Source organism: Rhinoderma darwinii, chromosome 5 (genome assembly GCF_050947455.1).
Source record: "Rhinoderma darwinii isolate aRhiDar2 chromosome 5, aRhiDar2.hap1, whole genome shotgun sequence".
Classification (NCBI taxonomy): Eukaryota; Metazoa; Chordata; class Amphibia; order Anura; family Rhinodermatidae; genus Rhinoderma; species Rhinoderma darwinii.
Window position 1 is genome coordinate 260349748 of NC_134691.1, and position 19356 is coordinate 260369103.

The 19356-nt window shown below is 40.0% G+C and overlaps 1 protein-coding gene across 2 annotated transcripts in view; it reads left to right on the forward strand.

Moving 5' to 3' along the window:
- Positions 1-19356, forward strand: part of CUL1 (cullin 1) — a 96690-nt gene that overhangs the window by 66237 nt on the left and 11097 nt on the right. For both annotated transcript variants that reach the window (XM_075827071.1, XM_075827070.1), the window contains exons 7-18: positions 4154-4317; positions 6213-6375; positions 7336-7466; positions 9364-9471; positions 9686-9792; positions 9945-9993; positions 10744-10875; positions 12224-12341; positions 13764-13840; positions 15596-15727; positions 15813-15905; positions 18121-18168. In XM_075827071.1, the coding sequence (XP_075683186.1) occupies positions 4154-4317; positions 6213-6375; positions 7336-7466; positions 9364-9471; positions 9686-9792; positions 9945-9993; positions 10744-10875; positions 12224-12341; positions 13764-13840; positions 15596-15727; positions 15813-15905; positions 18121-18168 (1322 nt within the window). The remainder of the gene's footprint in view (positions 1-4153; positions 4318-6212; positions 6376-7335; positions 7467-9363; positions 9472-9685; positions 9793-9944; positions 9994-10743; positions 10876-12223; positions 12342-13763; positions 13841-15595; positions 15728-15812; positions 15906-18120; positions 18169-19356) is intronic.

Below are 19356 nucleotides of genomic sequence, written 5' to 3' on the forward strand. Positions count from 1 at the left end.
GGCCGGCAAGAGGGGAGTGTCAGCTGTCGGCGACAGCTGACCTCCTGGTTCCCGGTGCACACTGTCGCCGACAGTGTGCACCGGGATTAACTCAGTAACTGTACGTCCTCGTGCGGGAAGTAACTTCCCGCAACGACGGACAGTTACGTCCTGGTGCGGGTAGGGGTTAATTAATACACCCTTTATGGTCGCATGATTTTGCAGGTAAAGGGACGCTTTACTCACAACAACGTGCTGCCTTTAGCAGGCTATTTGACAGCAGTGACTGTGCCAGAGCGGTAGTTGGCCGCATTGCCACTACGTGTGTTCTTATCCTAATACCAGTCAAATCTATGTTAAAGGGAAGGTGTCACGAAATGTATATTTTTTTATATAATATTGCTTTTTATTTTGATATTAAAATACATTTTATTTATTTGTGTTATTGTGTTGTACTTTTTACTTTATTCTTACTTTTACTTTACTATGGGGGCTGCCATTTTTTTTTTCATCTCTGTATGTGTCGATTAACGACACATACAGAGATGGAATACGGCACATACAACCCCATAGAGAATGCGAACGGGAGCCGTTCCATTCACTGCAGCGTACGCCGTCTGTGTGGGAACGGCGCATGCGCTGCTTCCACACAGACCAAAAGGAAGGTCTTCGGCAGAGCGAAATCCGGCGCCATTTTCATGTGGACTGGAAGCTGCGGCCGGACAGTAGATGACAACTTCCGGTCGCGCCTTCCGGCCATATGTTCAAGGCAGCGAACACGCAAGGAATAGGAGCGGAGGCCGCGGCAGGAGCAGGTAAGTTATGTTTGTGTATGTGATGTGTGTATTATGTTTGTGTATGTTCGTGTTATACGGTCTGATTACCACTGTATCTAATCCTCCTACACTGTGCATTCGCTCAGAAAATGGCGGCACACAGTGTAGGAGGTTTGAAGATTCAACCCCCGCCTTCTCCTGGCAATAGCCAGGATAAGGGAGGGGGCATTGTGTGAGGACACTAGAGCGAGTATGTCTACCCCAAATTTGCAGCATAAAGCAATGAGGTTGCTTTATCACATTGCCAATGCTGCAATTTTGGAAATTGCTCCCTCTAGTGACCAGCACATGGAAATGTTATAAATTAGAATCTAATTTATAATATTTCCTGACTTGTGAAAAAATTAGAACAATGTGTAATCACTTATATACTAACTGTTTAACTGAAAAAAATAAACGAAATAAATTCTAGCGACACATTCCCTTTAATCAACTTGGATTTGATCGTTAGTCTGGATTTACACGGGATGGAAATGATGGGGATTTCCTGCAGCGTTTCTGCAGCCAAATACGCACACCACACTTGTGGATTTTGCTGCGGATTTCTCCCCTACTAAATTGAAATGGGTGAAATCCAGGACAAAATGAGCATGCGGCAACTTTGAAAAGCCGCAGCATCCTCTGATTTCCGCCCGGAAAATGTTCAGCAGCATGTGGATAAGTTTTGTTAAAATCTCATCCACATGGCAGGAGCTATAATCCGCTGTGGATTTTAATCACAGAAAATCTGCAGCATTTCTGTCCTATGTGCATCTGTGTCAGAGGCAAACAGGAGCCGCTGTCAGCCGATGCATCAGTCTAGCTGATTAACGGACTCAAGCTTACAGCGGTGGTGCGCGCGCATATATGTGGATTCATAGAAGCTGAAGTGGAAAAACTAAATTACATTTTTAATGTATAGTAAAAATACGTTCAAAATTACTAAACACACAAACTAAATAATTATAAAAAAAAAAAAAGGCTTCAATTGTTTACATAGCCTTTAACAAATGTTTCCCTTCTCCCTGAGGTGCTGAGATACATTCTCATTTTAATGAAACAATAACCGACATGAGAATGTTCTACAGCATAAATTGGCAATCTTGCTAAGGAGCAACTTAACTGGAAGAATATTTAATAAGCATGCAGCAAATTTCAGGGAAACTGAATAATCATTGTAAGACCCTGTTCACATAATGCTTGCCCATCCTCCCTTTGTGTCTGGATCATTAGATTTCAGTACAGTTATCAGGGCTGTCTTATGATAGACTATTTATTACATGACCAGGACACATTTTTATCCACAGAACGTAAACAATGCAGGTTCCTCTTGAGTGACTGCAAGCAGAGATCTTAAAACGTATACCGAAAATAAATTGGGAAATTGGATCACTTCATTACTCCAAGAATAACCTTTATTTGCTGAAACGGTCATTGCCCTTTTGTCTCTTAATTATTCTATAATTACTTATGGGGTAACCGCTTACAAAATCACTTTGATTTTTGCTTCTTGATAATATGTGGATTTGAGACATTAATTATTAGTTACGATTTAGGAAAACTTTAGTCTGATCGGTTATAGAATTGTCAGATGTAATCTGATGAGAATAACTTGCACTATTGTTTCAATAAAACTAGATTTTAGAAATCTCCCCATCAATCTCTAGATTACATTGGGACAGATGTATTTAAACTAACCTACATAGTTTGTAAGGCCGAAAAAATACATACGTCCAACTAGTTCAGCCTATTACTCTGCAATGTTGATCCAGAGGAAAGCCAAATCCAATTTTGCTCATGTTAGGGAAAAATTCCTTACGACAATCAGAGTAAATAACTGGATCAACGACCCATCTACAGTAATCTAGTAACCGTACAAAGAAAAAGTGTAGTGGTTTGCGAATTGCAACCAATCGGGTTGCCGCTTTCATTTTCCAAAGGGCCTCTGAAAAAGGAGAGGTGTAATCTGATTGGTTGCCATGGGCCACTGCTCCAATTTTCCTTTGTACCAGTCTTGATACATCTCCCCATTGGGTTTTCTAAACCATATCAACTACTCATACTGCAGCTTATATTTTTCCAGAGCAAATTAAGGGCTGAAAGCTGAGCATGGATTGGTTGCTATGGGCAACAAAGCCTGGTTTTCCTCTTCGTTATGATAAATGAATAGTCCCTGGCAAATTCTCCTGCAATAAATTACAATAATCTCCCTTTTTGGGAATATGTAAAGAATATCATATTTGGTAATGGCATAGATAGTAACCAGCAGGATTCAGTCTGTATATTTTCCATGTATTGCAGACACATGCTGTAGCACTATATGCAGTGGATGAGTGTATTTAGTAGAGGGTGTGTTGACAAATGAAAAAAATAAATTCTTGTGTTTTAGGGTACCCACACTTGTGGTGGATTTGCATATTTCACACTTTCTGTATTGAAAAGGATTGAAATCTGCTGTGAACATGCGTAACGGAGCATATTGCGGATCTGAAAATATGCTGCGTTCTCTGATATCCGTGTCGAGGATGGTCCACAGCATGTGGAAGAGATTTGTTCAAATCTCATCCACGTGGCCAGTACTGTAATCCACTGGTTATCCCAGAATCGTTCATTTTTACTGAAAGCCCAGAACCCACCTAATTACTAAATACATATTGTTACCTGCCCTAAGGCGCTTACTTTGTATTTTTGGCCTCTGGTACCCCTGTTCGGTATACTCTCTGTAGCCTAGGCGGTCCATTTAGAGTGGCATACGTGACCACCGCTTTAGAGTTAGAAAGTACAATGCCCGCAATCCGCTTCCTTCCAAGTACTTTCTTTTGCGTCCTTGATGTAGACTGGCATGCTCGGCCTGTGCGGTAAAACTTTGCATGCGCAGTCACAGAGCACAGAGAGAGCGGGAGCACTGCTCAAGTAAATAGTGGTGCTGTACTGTGCATGCTCAACCTGCTAAGAAAAGCACTACCGTGGACGTAACTAAGGGCAACCAGGTAGTTTCAAACAAGACATCTGGTATTTTAGGGGGTAATTAAATGGGAACCGTTGCTTTTTGATTGGCTAAAACTTCTAATATTTATTATTTTACAACGAGGCTTGAGTATGATTATAGGAAAACCCTTCTAATCCAGAAGATTAAAATTAAGGATCAAAACCGGTGTCATTTTGTTGTAAGGAACACTGGTGCTTGATGTCAAAGTGATATGTGCACATGATACTTGGTGTTACCTGCGTAGAAAGTGATGATCAAAGTTTACACCCTGCTTAATAGTTATGGGTGAATGTGTACATTGTGTCTGAGGTTTACTTGGTACAGAACTTACTTGGAACCATGGACTGACCGTGCACTTTATAATTTGCAGTTGAGCTGGGCTTGAATGAAGATGATGCGTTTGCCAAAGGCCCAACGTTGACCGTGTACAAAGAATCTTTTGAGTCTCAGTTTTTGGCTGACACAGAGCGGTTCTACACAAGAGAGAGCACAGAATTTTTACAGCAGAACCCAGTCACAGAATACATGAAGAAGGTGAGTTCAGTGTTTGGGCGGCTGCTTTTCTCATGTTCAGGATGGAGCACTCTCAAGCAGACCATGTCCATTCTTCCCTTTCTAGACCTCTAGGAATTTCTGATTGATATTGTCTAATTTGCAATTTTTATCTCTGTTAGAATGAGTATTTATAGAGTAGCCAATTAAAAAAAGAAAAGTTTTTACGTGTTTTGCTTCTGAAATCGAAGATTGAAGCGGCAATAATGTGGGAGCTTTTACTTATTCCGCCCTACATTCAACCGCTAAGTAAACGGCAGCTACTAAACCTAAAGTAGAAAGCTCATACGATCTTCTAATGTCTTTCACTGCAATGTATATGGCACTTTCTGGAGGTTACCAGTTCTTTAGATAGATGAGGTAAACAAGTGATTATGGCGGCCGTACATTTTCTAAGCTTCTTATTTGTAATCAACAGAAAAGAGACAGTATAGCCCAAATCGGCTCCTTTAAGGGAAAAATAGAATGCTTTTAATCTGAAGAGGAGATAAACTTTGGTTTAGTGTCGCTTTAACATAACCTGTTAACACTACTCACTTTGAACGTGCCACAATGTTAGCATTCGGCTTGTGTCTGTGTGGTTTTGACACCGATATCGAAAAGGGTTAATTATTTACTTTGTGTAATTGATGGTTATACAGCAAAATTATCTGTTTGAAAAAGTTGGGGTTATCCCGGAGTCTGGACATTTTTAACTGGTTGCGGACTCAAACTGCGTCACTCAAAGGGAAAATAAGAAGGGAGGACCCCCCCTTCGATCGTGTCACAGGGAATCCCTGTGATGTGTTTGTGGGACATACCTTATATGGGCCCCCAGGGCTGTCTGACCATATTTCCTGTCAGGGCATACTTGGGTACTGCCTGTGTACTATAAGTACTGCTTTTTTTTCCCAGAATTTTTGCCAAAATAAAAATTTATATAAATTAAACACTTATGTAAATGTACCAAAAATGGTGCCTACATAAAGTACAACTCATCCCGCATAAAACAGTCTCATATAGCTACGATGAACAAAGAATAAAAAAAGTTGAGTGCCAAGATGCATAGAGGAAAAGCATAAAAAAAAAAAATGTTCGGTCCTCAAGGAAAATTTGTCAGTGTTCTTAATTAAACTAGAAAGTACTCCTAGCTTTTAATTAAAAACACGGTTCCCCTATCCACCCTGTCTGTATTTAAACTGTACATCTGTGGCGACATGTTGTCCATGGTCATACGTTTGGTCAGGTTGTCAGCCCTAAGGGTATGTGCACACGATAACTGCAATTACGTCTGAAATTACGGAGCTGTTTTCAGGAGAAAACCGATCCTGAATTTCAGACGTAAATGCATGTACTGGCATTTTTGCCGCGTCTTTTACGGACGTAATTTGTAGCTGTTCATTGAAGTCAATGAAAAACGGCTCCAAAAACGTCCCAAGGAGTGTCCTGCACTTCTTTTGACGAGGCTGTAATTTTACGCGCCGTCTTTTGACAGCGACGCGTAAAAGGACAGGTCGTCGGCACAGTACATCATAAGACCCATTGAAAGTAATGGGCAGATGTTTGCCGACCTATTGGAGGCGTTTTTTCAGACGTAATTCGAGGCGTAAAACGCCTCCAATACGTCTGAAAATAGGTCGTGTGAACCCAGCCTAGTATGTCTGGAATCCCAAATAAACGGTTTAACTACATGTTGTTTGTAAGGTATGTGCTTGTTAACTAAACTAGGCATCTAAAACACTATTGCAATGTAATAATTGACTGTAATTGTCCTGTTGCTTGGCTAGATGACTTTGACAATGGAATTTGCCCATACTTATCGGTGTCACTTAGTTTGAAATCCCCACTTATCAATGTTGGTCTGTTTTACAATCCCTACTTTTTTACTGACTCCATAGGCCGAAGCCCGGCTTCTGGAGGAGCAGAGACGGGTACAGGTGTATCTTCATGAGAGCACACAGGATGAGCTAGCACGGAAATGTGAACAAGTTCTGATTGAAAAACACCTGGAGATTTTCCATACAGAATTTCAGAATTTGCTAGATGCGGATAAAAATGAAGGTAATTTTCAATGTAAGGCTGGTGATTACGGGCACAGGCGCGGACAGCCACCCGCATTTGCGGCCCCTTCTCCCATTATAAAGTAGAAGAGCACGGTCCTATCTTTTGCGGAGCCTTTCTACGGCACGGACACCTTCCCGTAAATATAAGGTGTCCGTGGGCAATAGAAATGAATGGGTTCGTAATTACGGACGAACTCTATGGTCGTGTGCATGGGGCCTAAGGTGTTTATTCACCAGGATATTTGCCACCTTTCAACCTACATTAGGTCTTTATCGAGCTTGATAAAGATCTCATGGAAGTTGAAATGTTGACCTGATCAATAAGTATTGGGCTAAGGGGATGCCAGGAGCACACATGAGCCGCTGTCAGCCGAACTGAGACCAGCTCACTGGCAGATTCCGGCTAACAGTGGCGTTCTGCAGCTTCTATGTACAGTGATACATTGTAGTGAAATGGAGCAACATTTTTGATAAGTATCACGCAAGTAATTTTTATGCTAAAACACATATATTTTTTTTTAATAATATAAATAAAAGCCACCATAGGTTTTAGTAGGTTTAATTGCTGAATAAATTGAGAATTTTGGCGAACAGTTACAAATGGCTAATCTGAGCAAGAAAATGTACAGGTGGTAAATTCAAATGTAAAACAATTACAGTAAAAACAAAACGTCTGTATTAAAGAGGCTCTGTCACCAGATTATAAGTGCCCTATCTCCTACATAATCTGATCGGCGCTGTAATGTAGATAACAGTGGTTTTTATTTTGAAAACCGATCATTTTTGAGCAAGTTATGAGCAATTTTAGATTTATGCTAATGAGTTCCAGATATACCCTCGTCTGTCACATTAACTATTTTTGTCCCCTGATACTTTTATAAGATGGAGCTCTTAGACCATTTGTTTACCCCCTATTCTGAATCTGGCGCATATTGCTTATGAAGCCTTTGTATTTCAGATTTGGGGCGAATGTACAATCTTGTATCAAGAATTCAAGATGGCTTGGGAGAGCTGAAAAAGCTTTTAGAAACACATATTCACAATCAGGGACTTGCTGCCATTGAGAAATGTGGCGAAGCAGCACAAAATGCAAGTATTCCACTGTCATCTATTATTTTATTGGAGTTTAACCCCGCCCTGCGCCATAATAGTGCGTCTGTCACGGGTTGTTCCCGTGAATAGTCATACTATAACTTTTATGCTAACAAGAAGAGACACACATCCAGAGAAATGCACACACCCTATCTTTTTGAATAGTATTATAATTTTTATTGCACAGATGCATAATTCCACAGACAATTAAAATCATTTCAATATAATCTCTATAACAAATCGGAATGGAGCGTTGCAGTATAAATCCATAATAATAGGGTACACAATGTATAGGGGTCAAAAGATCGCAAAAATATGCTTCCTATAGTCAATAAGCAATATACGAACTATGCCCAATTGTATATAGTGAGAATATAGCATATGTGCAATCAATGCGATGACAAAATATTCTACCAAAGTGTGGACAAGACACACCAGGCTATTATATCTTTGAGAAAACTGGCACGCTCCATGTCTGCTACTTTGTACATTCGACGAGCTTTGTGGTTGTAAACCTGGTCGGTTAATAAAGCTTATAAGTGATTCCTCTCGGCTTTCCTTGCTGGCTCCTGCCTTTCCTTGCTATCTGTCTGGTCTAGACAAGGTCTTTTCAGCAGCTTTTGGGGGGAAGATTTTCATTTTCCTCAGATTAGGCCTCGACACACTGCTTCTCCCAAGTAGTCTGGTCCACGCTATCATATAGTGGCCAGCCTCTGTTTTTCGAGGAAGCAAGTTAACCAATGGATGAAGAGGAATCCATGCTTCTAGTCCAATTCTGACATCCCTGAACAGAAGCCTCTAAAAAGGACTATTTCCTGAAAGTCCGCCCCAATCGGACCTGCTGGCGGGCTGGATTTCTCCTGTTTTAGGTATTCTGGCTCAAGAATATCCCCGATGCTTGGTTTTTGAGGGGGTCCTGCAGCGTGTTCCTCCACCTCTCCCATAGAACAATTCCAGGAAAGGATGGGACTGTTTGGCCTACCCTGGATCTCAAGCGCCTTAACCACTAGTTCAGCTTTTTTCGGATACAATCTGAGGGTAGTGATTATTGCATGCCACATAGCGAGTTTCTCTCTTCTGTGGAAATAAAGGATGCACATTTCAACATTCCTGTCCTGCCAACGTTATCTCAGGTTTGCCGTCCAGTCCCATCACTATAAATCGTAGCTCTTGTCCTGGTGGCCATACCTCGTGATTTCATACAAACTACTAGCCATGGTCATGACCATTCGCTGGGCCAGCGGGTGTTTTTGGTAATTCTCTACATGAACGTCCTCTTGGGTCAATGTTCCTTCCAGGGCAGACAACTTTGAACAGCTCTTTGCTTTTACAGGCGGATGCTCCATTAACCTCTATCCTGTGGATAGGTGATATATGCCCTTAGTGTGAAAACCCCTTTAAAGCGGACTAATAGAAAAATAATACACCCTAGATATGTGTCCAATTTGAATTCTGCATCTACTTCTTGTGGAGGTTGAGTCTCTTGTCACTTGGTTGTCTGATCCTGCCCAGAAATGAGGATGTGCTAGAGGTGACAACCTTTATTGCACACTAGAGACATTCCTTTTTTTTTGTTTTCTCAAAGTCTCCTCTTTTTTCCCCATCCAATCATATGAGAAGTGCTGTAAAGAGTGGCTCTCACTCTGGCAGAATCGTTGTGACCACGTATTACCTGGGCGCTGTGTACGGTAACATTGCCCATTCAGTAAAATGTGGTTAACCTCTGATAGTGGCAGTAGATTCTGATAGCTGAAACTTTCAAGCAAGTGGTCTTAAGAAATGGGGTTGACTTAGACGATACCTTTTAATGTTAGTTATATTAAATTGCATAACAACTTGCACAATAACTTCTACAAAGTGTGATAATTTTATTTTTTTCCCCCCCTTTGTTCAGGATCCCAAAATGTATGTACAGACAGTTTTGGATGTCCATAAGAAATATAATGCACTAGTTATGTCTGCTTTTAACAATGATGCTGGATTTGTGGCTGCACTAGATAAGGTAAGTATAATATACACTAGATGTATCTGTATGGTTGAAGGGTTATTCCCATCTTATGTAGTAATGTCAAGGACCCCCACCGATCCTCAGAAATAAAGTGGTGGCATATCCCTAGGATATGGGATTTAGGTCCCTCCTAAGATGGGAATAACCCCTGAAGCTTGCCTAGAGTGTGGATAGTTTCTCATATGCAGTTATTCATATTTCATTTCAGGCTTGTGGCCGATTTATAAATAACAACGCAGTAACAAAAATGGCCCAGTCTTCCAGCAAATCTCCAGAGCTGCTTGCCCGTTATTGTGATTCACTACTGAAGAAGAGGCGAGTATAGAGATTGTAGAGTGATGTCATGGAAATATTAGTGCTGACTAGATGGACCATGTGGTCTGTTTCTATGTTCTCATATGCAAGGGTGTTCTCTTGCCAACTTGTGTGACTGTATATTCATACAGTATTTCTTTCTTTTATCATAGCTCTAAGAACCCAGAGGAGGCAGAATTGGAAGATACACTCAATCAAGTTGTAAGAATCTGTTTTCTCATTGTGCTATGTTTACAAGGCCATTAAATATAAAGTTTAGATTTTGGATATGTGTATTATGATCTTTCAATGATGCAAGTTCACTTTTACGTGTCTCTTCCCACAAATTCCATTTATCATCTGTCCACTGAATCTGGGTACCCCACCGATCACTAGCTTTTGGTTTTCTCTGTCCGTACCATAGACTTTACATGGAGCGCCACTCCATTCAAACTCCTCACCACGGTCGGAATCAGACTTTGCACCAGCGGTGGGGCGCTCAGCGGTTATACACATATCACCTATCCGGTGGATGGGTAATAAATGTCATTTGTGGAATGAACCATTAATTTAGTGATTGTATTGAATGTGCAAGAAAGATTTTCCATATAAAATCAGCAGTGCTGTCATTATTCTGCACAGATTCTTTCCTGGACCATGTGGATCGGGCACTAATGTGTGTGTGTGTGTGTGTGTGTATGTGTATGTATGTGTATATATATATATATATATATATATATATATATATATATATATATATATATATATATATATATATATGAGTGCCTGTTGCCGCATATCAGTGGGATAAATGTCTGATCTGTGGGAATATCCTGTGTTCTTAGTGCCCGCGGCCCTCCTAGGTTTACAAAATCTTATACCCTTTCACAATTAACCCATTGCAGAGCAAGTTTTTGTATCTTTCTCTTCTAAAAGTTGAAGATGCATGAAAATGAAAATCTTTTTCTTCAGATGGTGGTTTTTAAATATATTGAAGATAAGGACGTATTTCAGAAGTTCTATGCAAAGATGCTAGCGAAGCGACTTGTTCATCAAAACAGTGCGAGCGATGATGCAGAAGCGAGCATGATATCTAAACTTAAGGTAAGAGACCAAGTTCAGTTTAAGGCTTCGTTCACCTCTGCGCCAGGGTCCCGGTCCAACGTTCCGTCTGAACTTTTCGTCGGAACGGGACCCTGACTGACCCATTTTTCCATCACAATTGTTTTGAATGGTGACGGATCCGGTGCTAACGGTTTCCTTTGTCTCAGTTGTGCATGGGTTCCGTCGTTTTGACTGAATCAATAGCGTAGTATTACTCTATTGATTCCCTAAAAACGACAGATACCTTGCACAACTGAGACAAACGGAAACCATTAGCACTGGATCCGTCACCATTGAAAACAATGGGGATGGAAACGGAAACTTAAAGTTTCTGTTTGTGTCAGTGAAAGCTCTATTTAGACGCAAAGCTCCGACGTTCCAACGGAACGGAGCCCTGGCGCAGATCTGAAAGAGAGCCTTAATCTGACTAGTGGCTCCAGCTCAAACTTTTAATGTAAAAATGTCAACTAAAGTGTGCTGACCTATAACTCCTCATTCTGAAGCAGGAAGCCTGACATAACATTAAAGGGGATATAAGTACATTATTTATGGTACATCTCATGGTCAGAAATTTATAATACCCTTTTTTTTAAAATGATTTAATACAAGAAAAATGTATGGAAGTCAGTTGCTTTTCCTCCCTTGGCAACGGACTGGATACACTCTGTGCACACAGTGAATGCTGACAAAGTGACCGTTTGTAGTCTGTTGCCAAGGACACAGTGAAGAGCAATTGACATTATTGTAAACGGCATGCATAAAATATAATTAAAATAATGAGTACTTAAAGGGAACCTGTCACCAGCATTTCACCTATTGAACTTTACTTATCCCTCATTGGCCGCTGCTATCAAAAGTTCATTACCGTTATCCCCTCTCCTAAACTCCTCCACCGACTGTAAATAACGGTCTGCAAACATTTTGCGCCTTTTATCGTAATAATCTGGTGTCCCTTTGTGCGCTCACACAAGAGGAGGACACCAATGCACAAGTGTGGGATTTAGTGTTCTGGGTAAAGACTAGGAGCTGTCAATCAAAAGTAAGGAGGCGGGGTAAACTCAAAGACCTAAACGATGAAGACATGACAAAGATGTGACTTTTTTCAAATGAAGATTTGACTCCATTATGCTCATTAGCATACAGTGCAGGAACACTAAAAAACTGAGGACAAGCTACAGAGCCGACTAAGAAGACAATTATAGGTTATATAGAAATGATTTTTCACCCACTACCACCAGGTATTACCGGTTTAATAGGTGAAATGCTGGTGACAGGTTCCCTTTAAGGATGATCATGTTTTCATCTGGTTATATTTAACTTTACATCCCTTTATGTTCTATCTTTGCAGCAAGCATGTGGCTTTGAATATACCTCAAAACTGCAGAGAATGTTTCAAGACATCGGTGTCAGCAAAGACTTAAATGAACAGTTTAAAAAGCATCTGACTAATTCGGAACCCCTCGACTGTAAGTACGCCCAAGTTACTGATGTATGCAGCCAGTTATCATTTTTGCTATTATATATATATATATATATAGATATATATATATATATATAGATATGTTTGGGCTAATGTGATCAGTAGAAAGATATAGGCACTGAATATGCACATGGGGTGGTGATAGTGTGCCAGATTTTTGGTCATAAACTAAAAGAAAGACATCACACTTCTTAATCTCCGTATTGTATTTTGACTTTATTGACCTTATTGGGAAGTAAGAAAACCCTTACAGAGCAGCATATAAACCTATCTGAGGCTTCACATTGCCTTTGTCCATAGGTCGATGGAAACCAAATGAGGTTTTTTTGGCCTCTGTAGGGCTGGTATACGTTGGTAAAGCTTTTTTTTTTAACTTTAAAAAAAATAATAATTGAGAATGGTATGATATGTTAAAGGGGATTTGCAGGTTTGAGATCTCAAAATTGCTGACGAGCAATATAGGGGAGGGCGTTGTAAACCTACCTTTTGTCTCGGTCATGCAAGTTGCAAGACCAAGAAACAGACGTGCCACTCTCTGCTCTGAGTGACGGCTCTAGCATCCAATAAGGTGACCGCTAGAGTGGTCACTTCAGGGGGACTGGGGCTGGCAATGTGCAATGCGTAGTGTCTAGAAGCACTTCCACATCAAATACCCGCCTTAGTTGGCACTTGTAACTGCGGTGCCGGGGGAATTAAACATCTATATCTTGGCCATGCAACTTGCATAACCGAGACAAAAGGTCTATTTACACAAACCTCCCCTATATAGCGTTGTCCGCAGTCAAAACTGCTGAGAGATTCTCTTTAAACATCTATGTCGGGAAACTCAAGTGACAGAACGGTCCATATATGGACAGTTATGTCGCTGGAGCTTCCTGAACAGCTGGTCTGCACGGGGACTCTGGCTTTGTGGACCCCCTTAATTCACCGTCCATATATGGACAGTGACTTTTGGAGCTTCACCAGGCCCTGAGTGTCGGGCGACTTATCCCACTGTTTGCCATTCAGTGGGATAAGTTGCAGCCTTCTATTCGAGGTACATGTCGGGAGTCCTCATGGATACCTGCAACAGATGGCCAAAACGCAAGGTGAAGAGGGCCTGAATGTAGCACATTTTTTTTAGCTAATGTGTACATGGCGTATTGAAATCCCCATGCACACGTGATTGCATTGTGAACCCTGCCTTTTGGTTCCTCACAATCTAGTGGACCATGTACACCTACCCTTGCAGGTTAGAACAAGCACCATAGCAAAGGAAGGGGCTTTTGAGAACTAGTAGAGGTCTTGAAACCAATTTTGTTTTCTAATAGGCATGTGCAGTATATAATGTTTTGTCCTCCAGTGCATGACTGATCTGAAAGAACTAATGAGCCGGCTTTAAGACCTGTTTGTTTCTCTTCCTTCACAGTGGATTTCAGCATACAGGTTCTCAGCTCCGGATCGTGGCCTTTTCAGCAATTCTGCACATTTGCTTTACCTTCTGAGGTATAGTAATTCTCTAAACATTCTGCTTTATGATGGTAATCTTCTGTGGCTGGTAATATCATTTGTAACTGGCTCCTTTATGTTTAACCAGGTCTGTTCAGGCAACAATGTTTTATTTTCACATAAAGAATTGTATGAACTTGTTTCTTGCAGAAACGTATAGTCATTTCAGGACAAGAATTGGCACGATATATTTATATAACTGCATAATTTACAAGTTTCTTTGCTTCGCTGTAAGCTGAAAGCCAGGCTTAATATTTTATGGCTTGAGCCTTTCTTTAGTTTGTCAAACTTTTTTCTATTTTTTAAACTATAGTCTGTGTGAAGATTTTCTGGCAATACACACGACATTAAACATCTAACTTTTGCTTCCCTCTCTTCAGATGTCCATATCTAAAGTGAACATGTTATTTAATGTGAATATAAATGATAGACAGATCCAGACTTAGGAATCCAGATTTTTTTTTTTCACATTTTTAGATCATGGAACTTTGGATAGCCCTTTTTGTGTGATCAGATCTGAGCACATGGGGACCTCTCTGCGGAGGACTGACTGGCAAAACACACCACCCATTGAAAGTCAGTGTGCTGTCCATGTAATGCATGTACTTACCAGGTGCTCCAAAGCGAGAGACTTTGTGGTAGATCTTCTCTGTTACCTCCATATGTAACGGGGATCTAAGGACAATCTCGAGTCTTTGCCAGGTAGGGACTATTGTAGATTCCTTTCTCTAGACAGTCTTTGGTTCATGTTCTTAATCCAATAATTCCCCAGAGCATATGGATGGGCCAGACTGTCTGCTGATCAATGTTGTCTCTGGACTCTAACTAGAGGATAACTCATAGACTTGTATTTCAAGGTCACTTTATACAGAAGTGTAAATGCTCTTGTAGACAAAGCTTAAGGGTCCGATGAAACGGCCCGACATGGGCTCATTGATCGGCACTCGCTTGCTCCTTTCACACGTAGCAATTATTGCTTATGTATAGGGAGGAACGATCATTACTCCGGTCGCTCATCCCCATACATTTTACACAGGGAGATGTGCTGCCGACAACGATTATTTTTAATGCTGCATAAAAGAGCAGATCAGCCGATGAACGAGCGTTTGCTTTTTCATCGGCGCATCGTTGCCCTGATTTCACAGGCCAATGATCAGGAACAAGCTTTCATATAAACGCTCGTTTGCCCAATCATTGGCCCATGTAATAGGGCCTTAAGTCTCCTTTTACAAAGCTAAATTGCTAAAACAGGCCTTGGTCCCCAATATTAACAAGTTGTTAAAGGTTCCCAAAACTTGCATTTATATGTTAAGACAATCGGGTGTTTTTTTTTGTTCGTTTTTTTTTTTTGTATCTTCGATCGTTTGTGTGAACGCTTGTCTTTCCTCCTCTTATGCTGTTTCCATTACAAATGACCGGCAGATGCCGGTGTACATAAGTGGATGTACTGTCGACAAACTAGAGTTTTTAAGTCCGCATAATAAATGTAATGAATGACAAGCCACTGAATTATCGCTGATCGTTTGTTCGTTGCACATGTTTACACCGGACAATCATTGGGAACATTTGTTCATTCTGAGGATCATTCTGGCAACTAGTGTAAAAGGCCCTTACATAATGACGTTTTCCTCAGTATTTAATGAAGGGCTATGGTATGTGTATAGGTAGAACTACAAATATAAAATAGGTTGCTGACTTCTGCTCCCTTTATGATAACATTTTTCTCAAAATTATTGTATGTTTTTCTTACAGCTGGAAAGAAGTTATCAGAGGTTTACAGCTTTTTATGCCAGTCGGCACAGTGGGAGAAAACTGACTTGGTTATATCAATTATCCAAAGGAGAGTTGGTTACCAACTGTTTTAAAAATAGATACACCTTGCAGGTAGATATACACGCCTTGTGGCTTTTCAGTGACTGCTCTGTTTTTTATTTGTGGAAGTTTTACATTTCCTCTATTTGGGTTCTAGGCCTCCACGTTCCAGATGGCCATCCTCCTTCAGTATAATACAGAAGATGCCTACACCGTACAGCAGCTGACCGACAGCACGCAGATAAAAATGGTAGAAGTGACACTTAGTCATATCTTTTTCTATGTAGAGCGCTCATGTGATCTGTACTCATAACCTCTTTATTCCGTGCATGGAAACCCTACTCACCTGTCTCAGGGTATATGCAGCCTGAGGGGTTAATGCATATGGCAAATCCCTGTGCACATAGCATGTACGGCAGAGCATGAAGGCTGCACGGCTCCGTCAGACTATGCATATACGGAGATATTGCCCCCCAGATGCCGTGGTTTCAGGGTAGCATACTTTGATACATACAGAGTCCAATGGAGCACGACATGTTTTTTTTCTGTCAGATTCATATGGAGTCAGACAAAAAAACAAAAAACCTGAAAAACTGTCTATGAAATGGACCTCCGTGGCTCTGTACAAAACGGAACTGTAAGAGTAATTGCATGCAGGAAAACTGGCGCACGGACAATCTGCAGCGGAATACAGCAGTAAACAAGTGGGGGACATTATTTTAGGTCCAATCTACACACGGCTACATTTTTCTGCGCAGAAATACACCTGGGGTGCAGATTTTTAAATCCGCAGGATGTAAATTTTTGGGCGATTTTTCAGTAAAGTTTAATGTGGGTGTATGTGACAGCACAGCGTGATCTCGCGAGATCACGCTGTGCTGAGTACAAATGGACATGAATGGAGAGAAGTGTATGACGCGGATTAGTCAGCGTCATACACTTCTCTGTAGATAGCCCACTTGGTCAAAAGTAAAAAAACGCCCAGTTGTGTATTAAGAAACTAATTGGCATAAATCTAAAATTGCTCATAACTTAACAATGATAGTTTTTCAGAATAAAAACCACTGTTCTCTTCATTACAGCGCCGATCACATTATGTAGGGAATTTATAATCTGGTGACAGAGCCTCTTTAATACAGATTATGTGCAATCTGATCACTACTTGTCCCCATTGAAGCTCCTAATCATAATCTCATAATTTTCTTCATATGAGTCCCATGTGGATTCCTACTGTACTTGTTATGCCATAGTAGATAATCACATGAAGAAGTAAACCACAGGGAGACCTGTGATCACAATTTATGTGATCTAGGAGTAATCGATGCCCGAGAATCTTCTAGTGTCACCAGAACCTAATAGAAGTGCAGCCTCGGACATTCTTCATATTTTTTGTGTATTCTACAATTGCTTCGGGAGGATTTTTATTAGAGAGAGAAATAATGCTAATAAAACTAATTGTGTTGCTCCTAGTGTCCAATCTGATCTTGGCATTCATTTTGCTTGGGCTGTTTATTTGCTTTTTCCTTTGCACCAGTCTTTATAAATCTGTGTCTGTAAAGTCCATGCCCATCATTCAAAGAGGACCTGTCACCTTTCCTGACATGTCTATTACTAAATACGTGTGTTCCCTGTGAAATAACAATTTTGGAGCATCTTTTCTTAGATCTTTGCATTGTGCTGTTGTGTTATTCCTTCTAGAACTTTAGGAACAAATTGACAACTGGGTGTTGCTATTCCCCTTGTCAAAGTCTCTGTCTGTCAGCACTGATTGGACAGTCTCAGTCTATGTAGGGACACACCCCCAACTAGTAACACCCAGTTGACCATTTATTCATAAATTTGTCTACGGAATAATAAAGGAACGGTACGACGCAGAGTTCTAAGAAAAGATGCGCCAGAATTGATATTTCATGGGGAATACAATAGTTTACTAAAACAGACCTGTCAGGGTAGTCGACAGGCTCTTTTTTTTTTTTTATTGTTTTTTAAGGTTCAACTTTCTGTGCTTATTCATTTCTTAATACATCTGTATATCTCTATAGCTTCATTTTTCTGATACAACTGCAAATAGATATGGATTTAAAAGATATCGTTTTGGCTGACTGTGACAACCACTAGAGGGAGCTTAGGAGCTAACTGTATACCGTTACTTTGAACTCCATGATAAGACCGTATACAGTAAACTCCCACTAGTGGCTGCATATAGCCAGAGCGTTCTCTGTGTCTATGCAGAGGATTTTGAGCTCTGTATCAGAAAAAACAGATCAAGATAAAAGAATAAACCTAAAAATTTGATAAAGTTGACAATTCCATTTAAAGTACATGAATAAAGAGATTTAATGTTCTTTATGTAATCACTGCAAAAGTGTCTGTACATTTTCTGTGTTCATGACATGGTGGTAGTTTAGTGCAATAAGTTTGGATGACTACACATATATATCACTTAATAAATATCCCTTTCACAGGACATTTTGGTGCAAGTTCTACAGATATTATTGAAGTCCAAATTATTGGTGAGTCATTTAGTTGTTTGTGTTAAAACAGTTGAATTGAAAATTTGTTTTTTAATAGTTTTTTATTACAATAAAAAAAATTCTACAGTGACGAAATTTTAAAATTTCGCATCTTTGTAACTTCAGTTTTTCGTTTTTGTTTTTTTATCCTGTTTTACTAAATTTTCAACTGCTTTGCTCAGTACGGTGTGGAATAAAAATCTGATGCTTTTACGGAAAAATTTCAAGAAGCATTAGAATAGCCCATCAGTCAACAGCAGTTTTTTTTTTTATGGTTTCCGTGTAGCAAAAGGGGAAAATATTTCTATGGCAATATAGGAAACAAGTTAAAGTGTATCAAGGATTAGGGGGAAAAAAAAGGCTCTGACACCCCTCCCAACATCCATTGCTTGTGTCGGGCATTTCAGTACAGCCTGATTCACGTGAATGGGAACGAACTGTAATACCAGATACAATTCATGGAAAGACGTGGCAACTGGTTTTTCTATTTATTGCAAATCATTGATAGCTCTTTTAACCCCTTCCCCTTCTTGTATAGTTTTTCCATCGTTACATTCGAAGAGCTATAACTTTTTTATTTTCACGTTGACATGGCTGTATGAGGACTTGTTTTTTGCGAGATGAGTTGTATTTTTCAATTGCACCGTTTTGGGGTATGTAAAAAATTCTTTAACTTTTTTATTAACTTTTTTTTGGGGGGTTATATAAAAAAAACAGCAATTTAGCCATTGTTCTATGCGTTTTACATTTATGCCGATTACTGTGCAGCGTAAATAACATGCTACCTTCATTCTATGGGTCGGTACGATTACGACGATACCAAATATGTAGAGGTTTTTTATGTTTTACTACTTCTGCAGAATAAAAACACTTTTGAACTAAAATAATGTTATTTTGCATCGTCGCTTTCCAAGAGTCCTAACTTTTTTTTTTTTTTTCTGTCCATGTCGCCATATGAGGGCTTGTTTTTTGCGGGACTTCATTACTACCACTTTGGGGTACATGGGACTTATTGATTGAGCTTTTATTATTATTTTGGGGGAAAATGGGAAAAAGTAGCAATTATGGCGTTTGTTTTTTTGGGGTTTTTTTTTTTTTTTTTTACGTGGTTCTTCTTGCGGTTTAAATATAACTTTATTTTTCGGGGATACCATAAATGTGTAGTTTTTTATTTTATTTTTACACTTT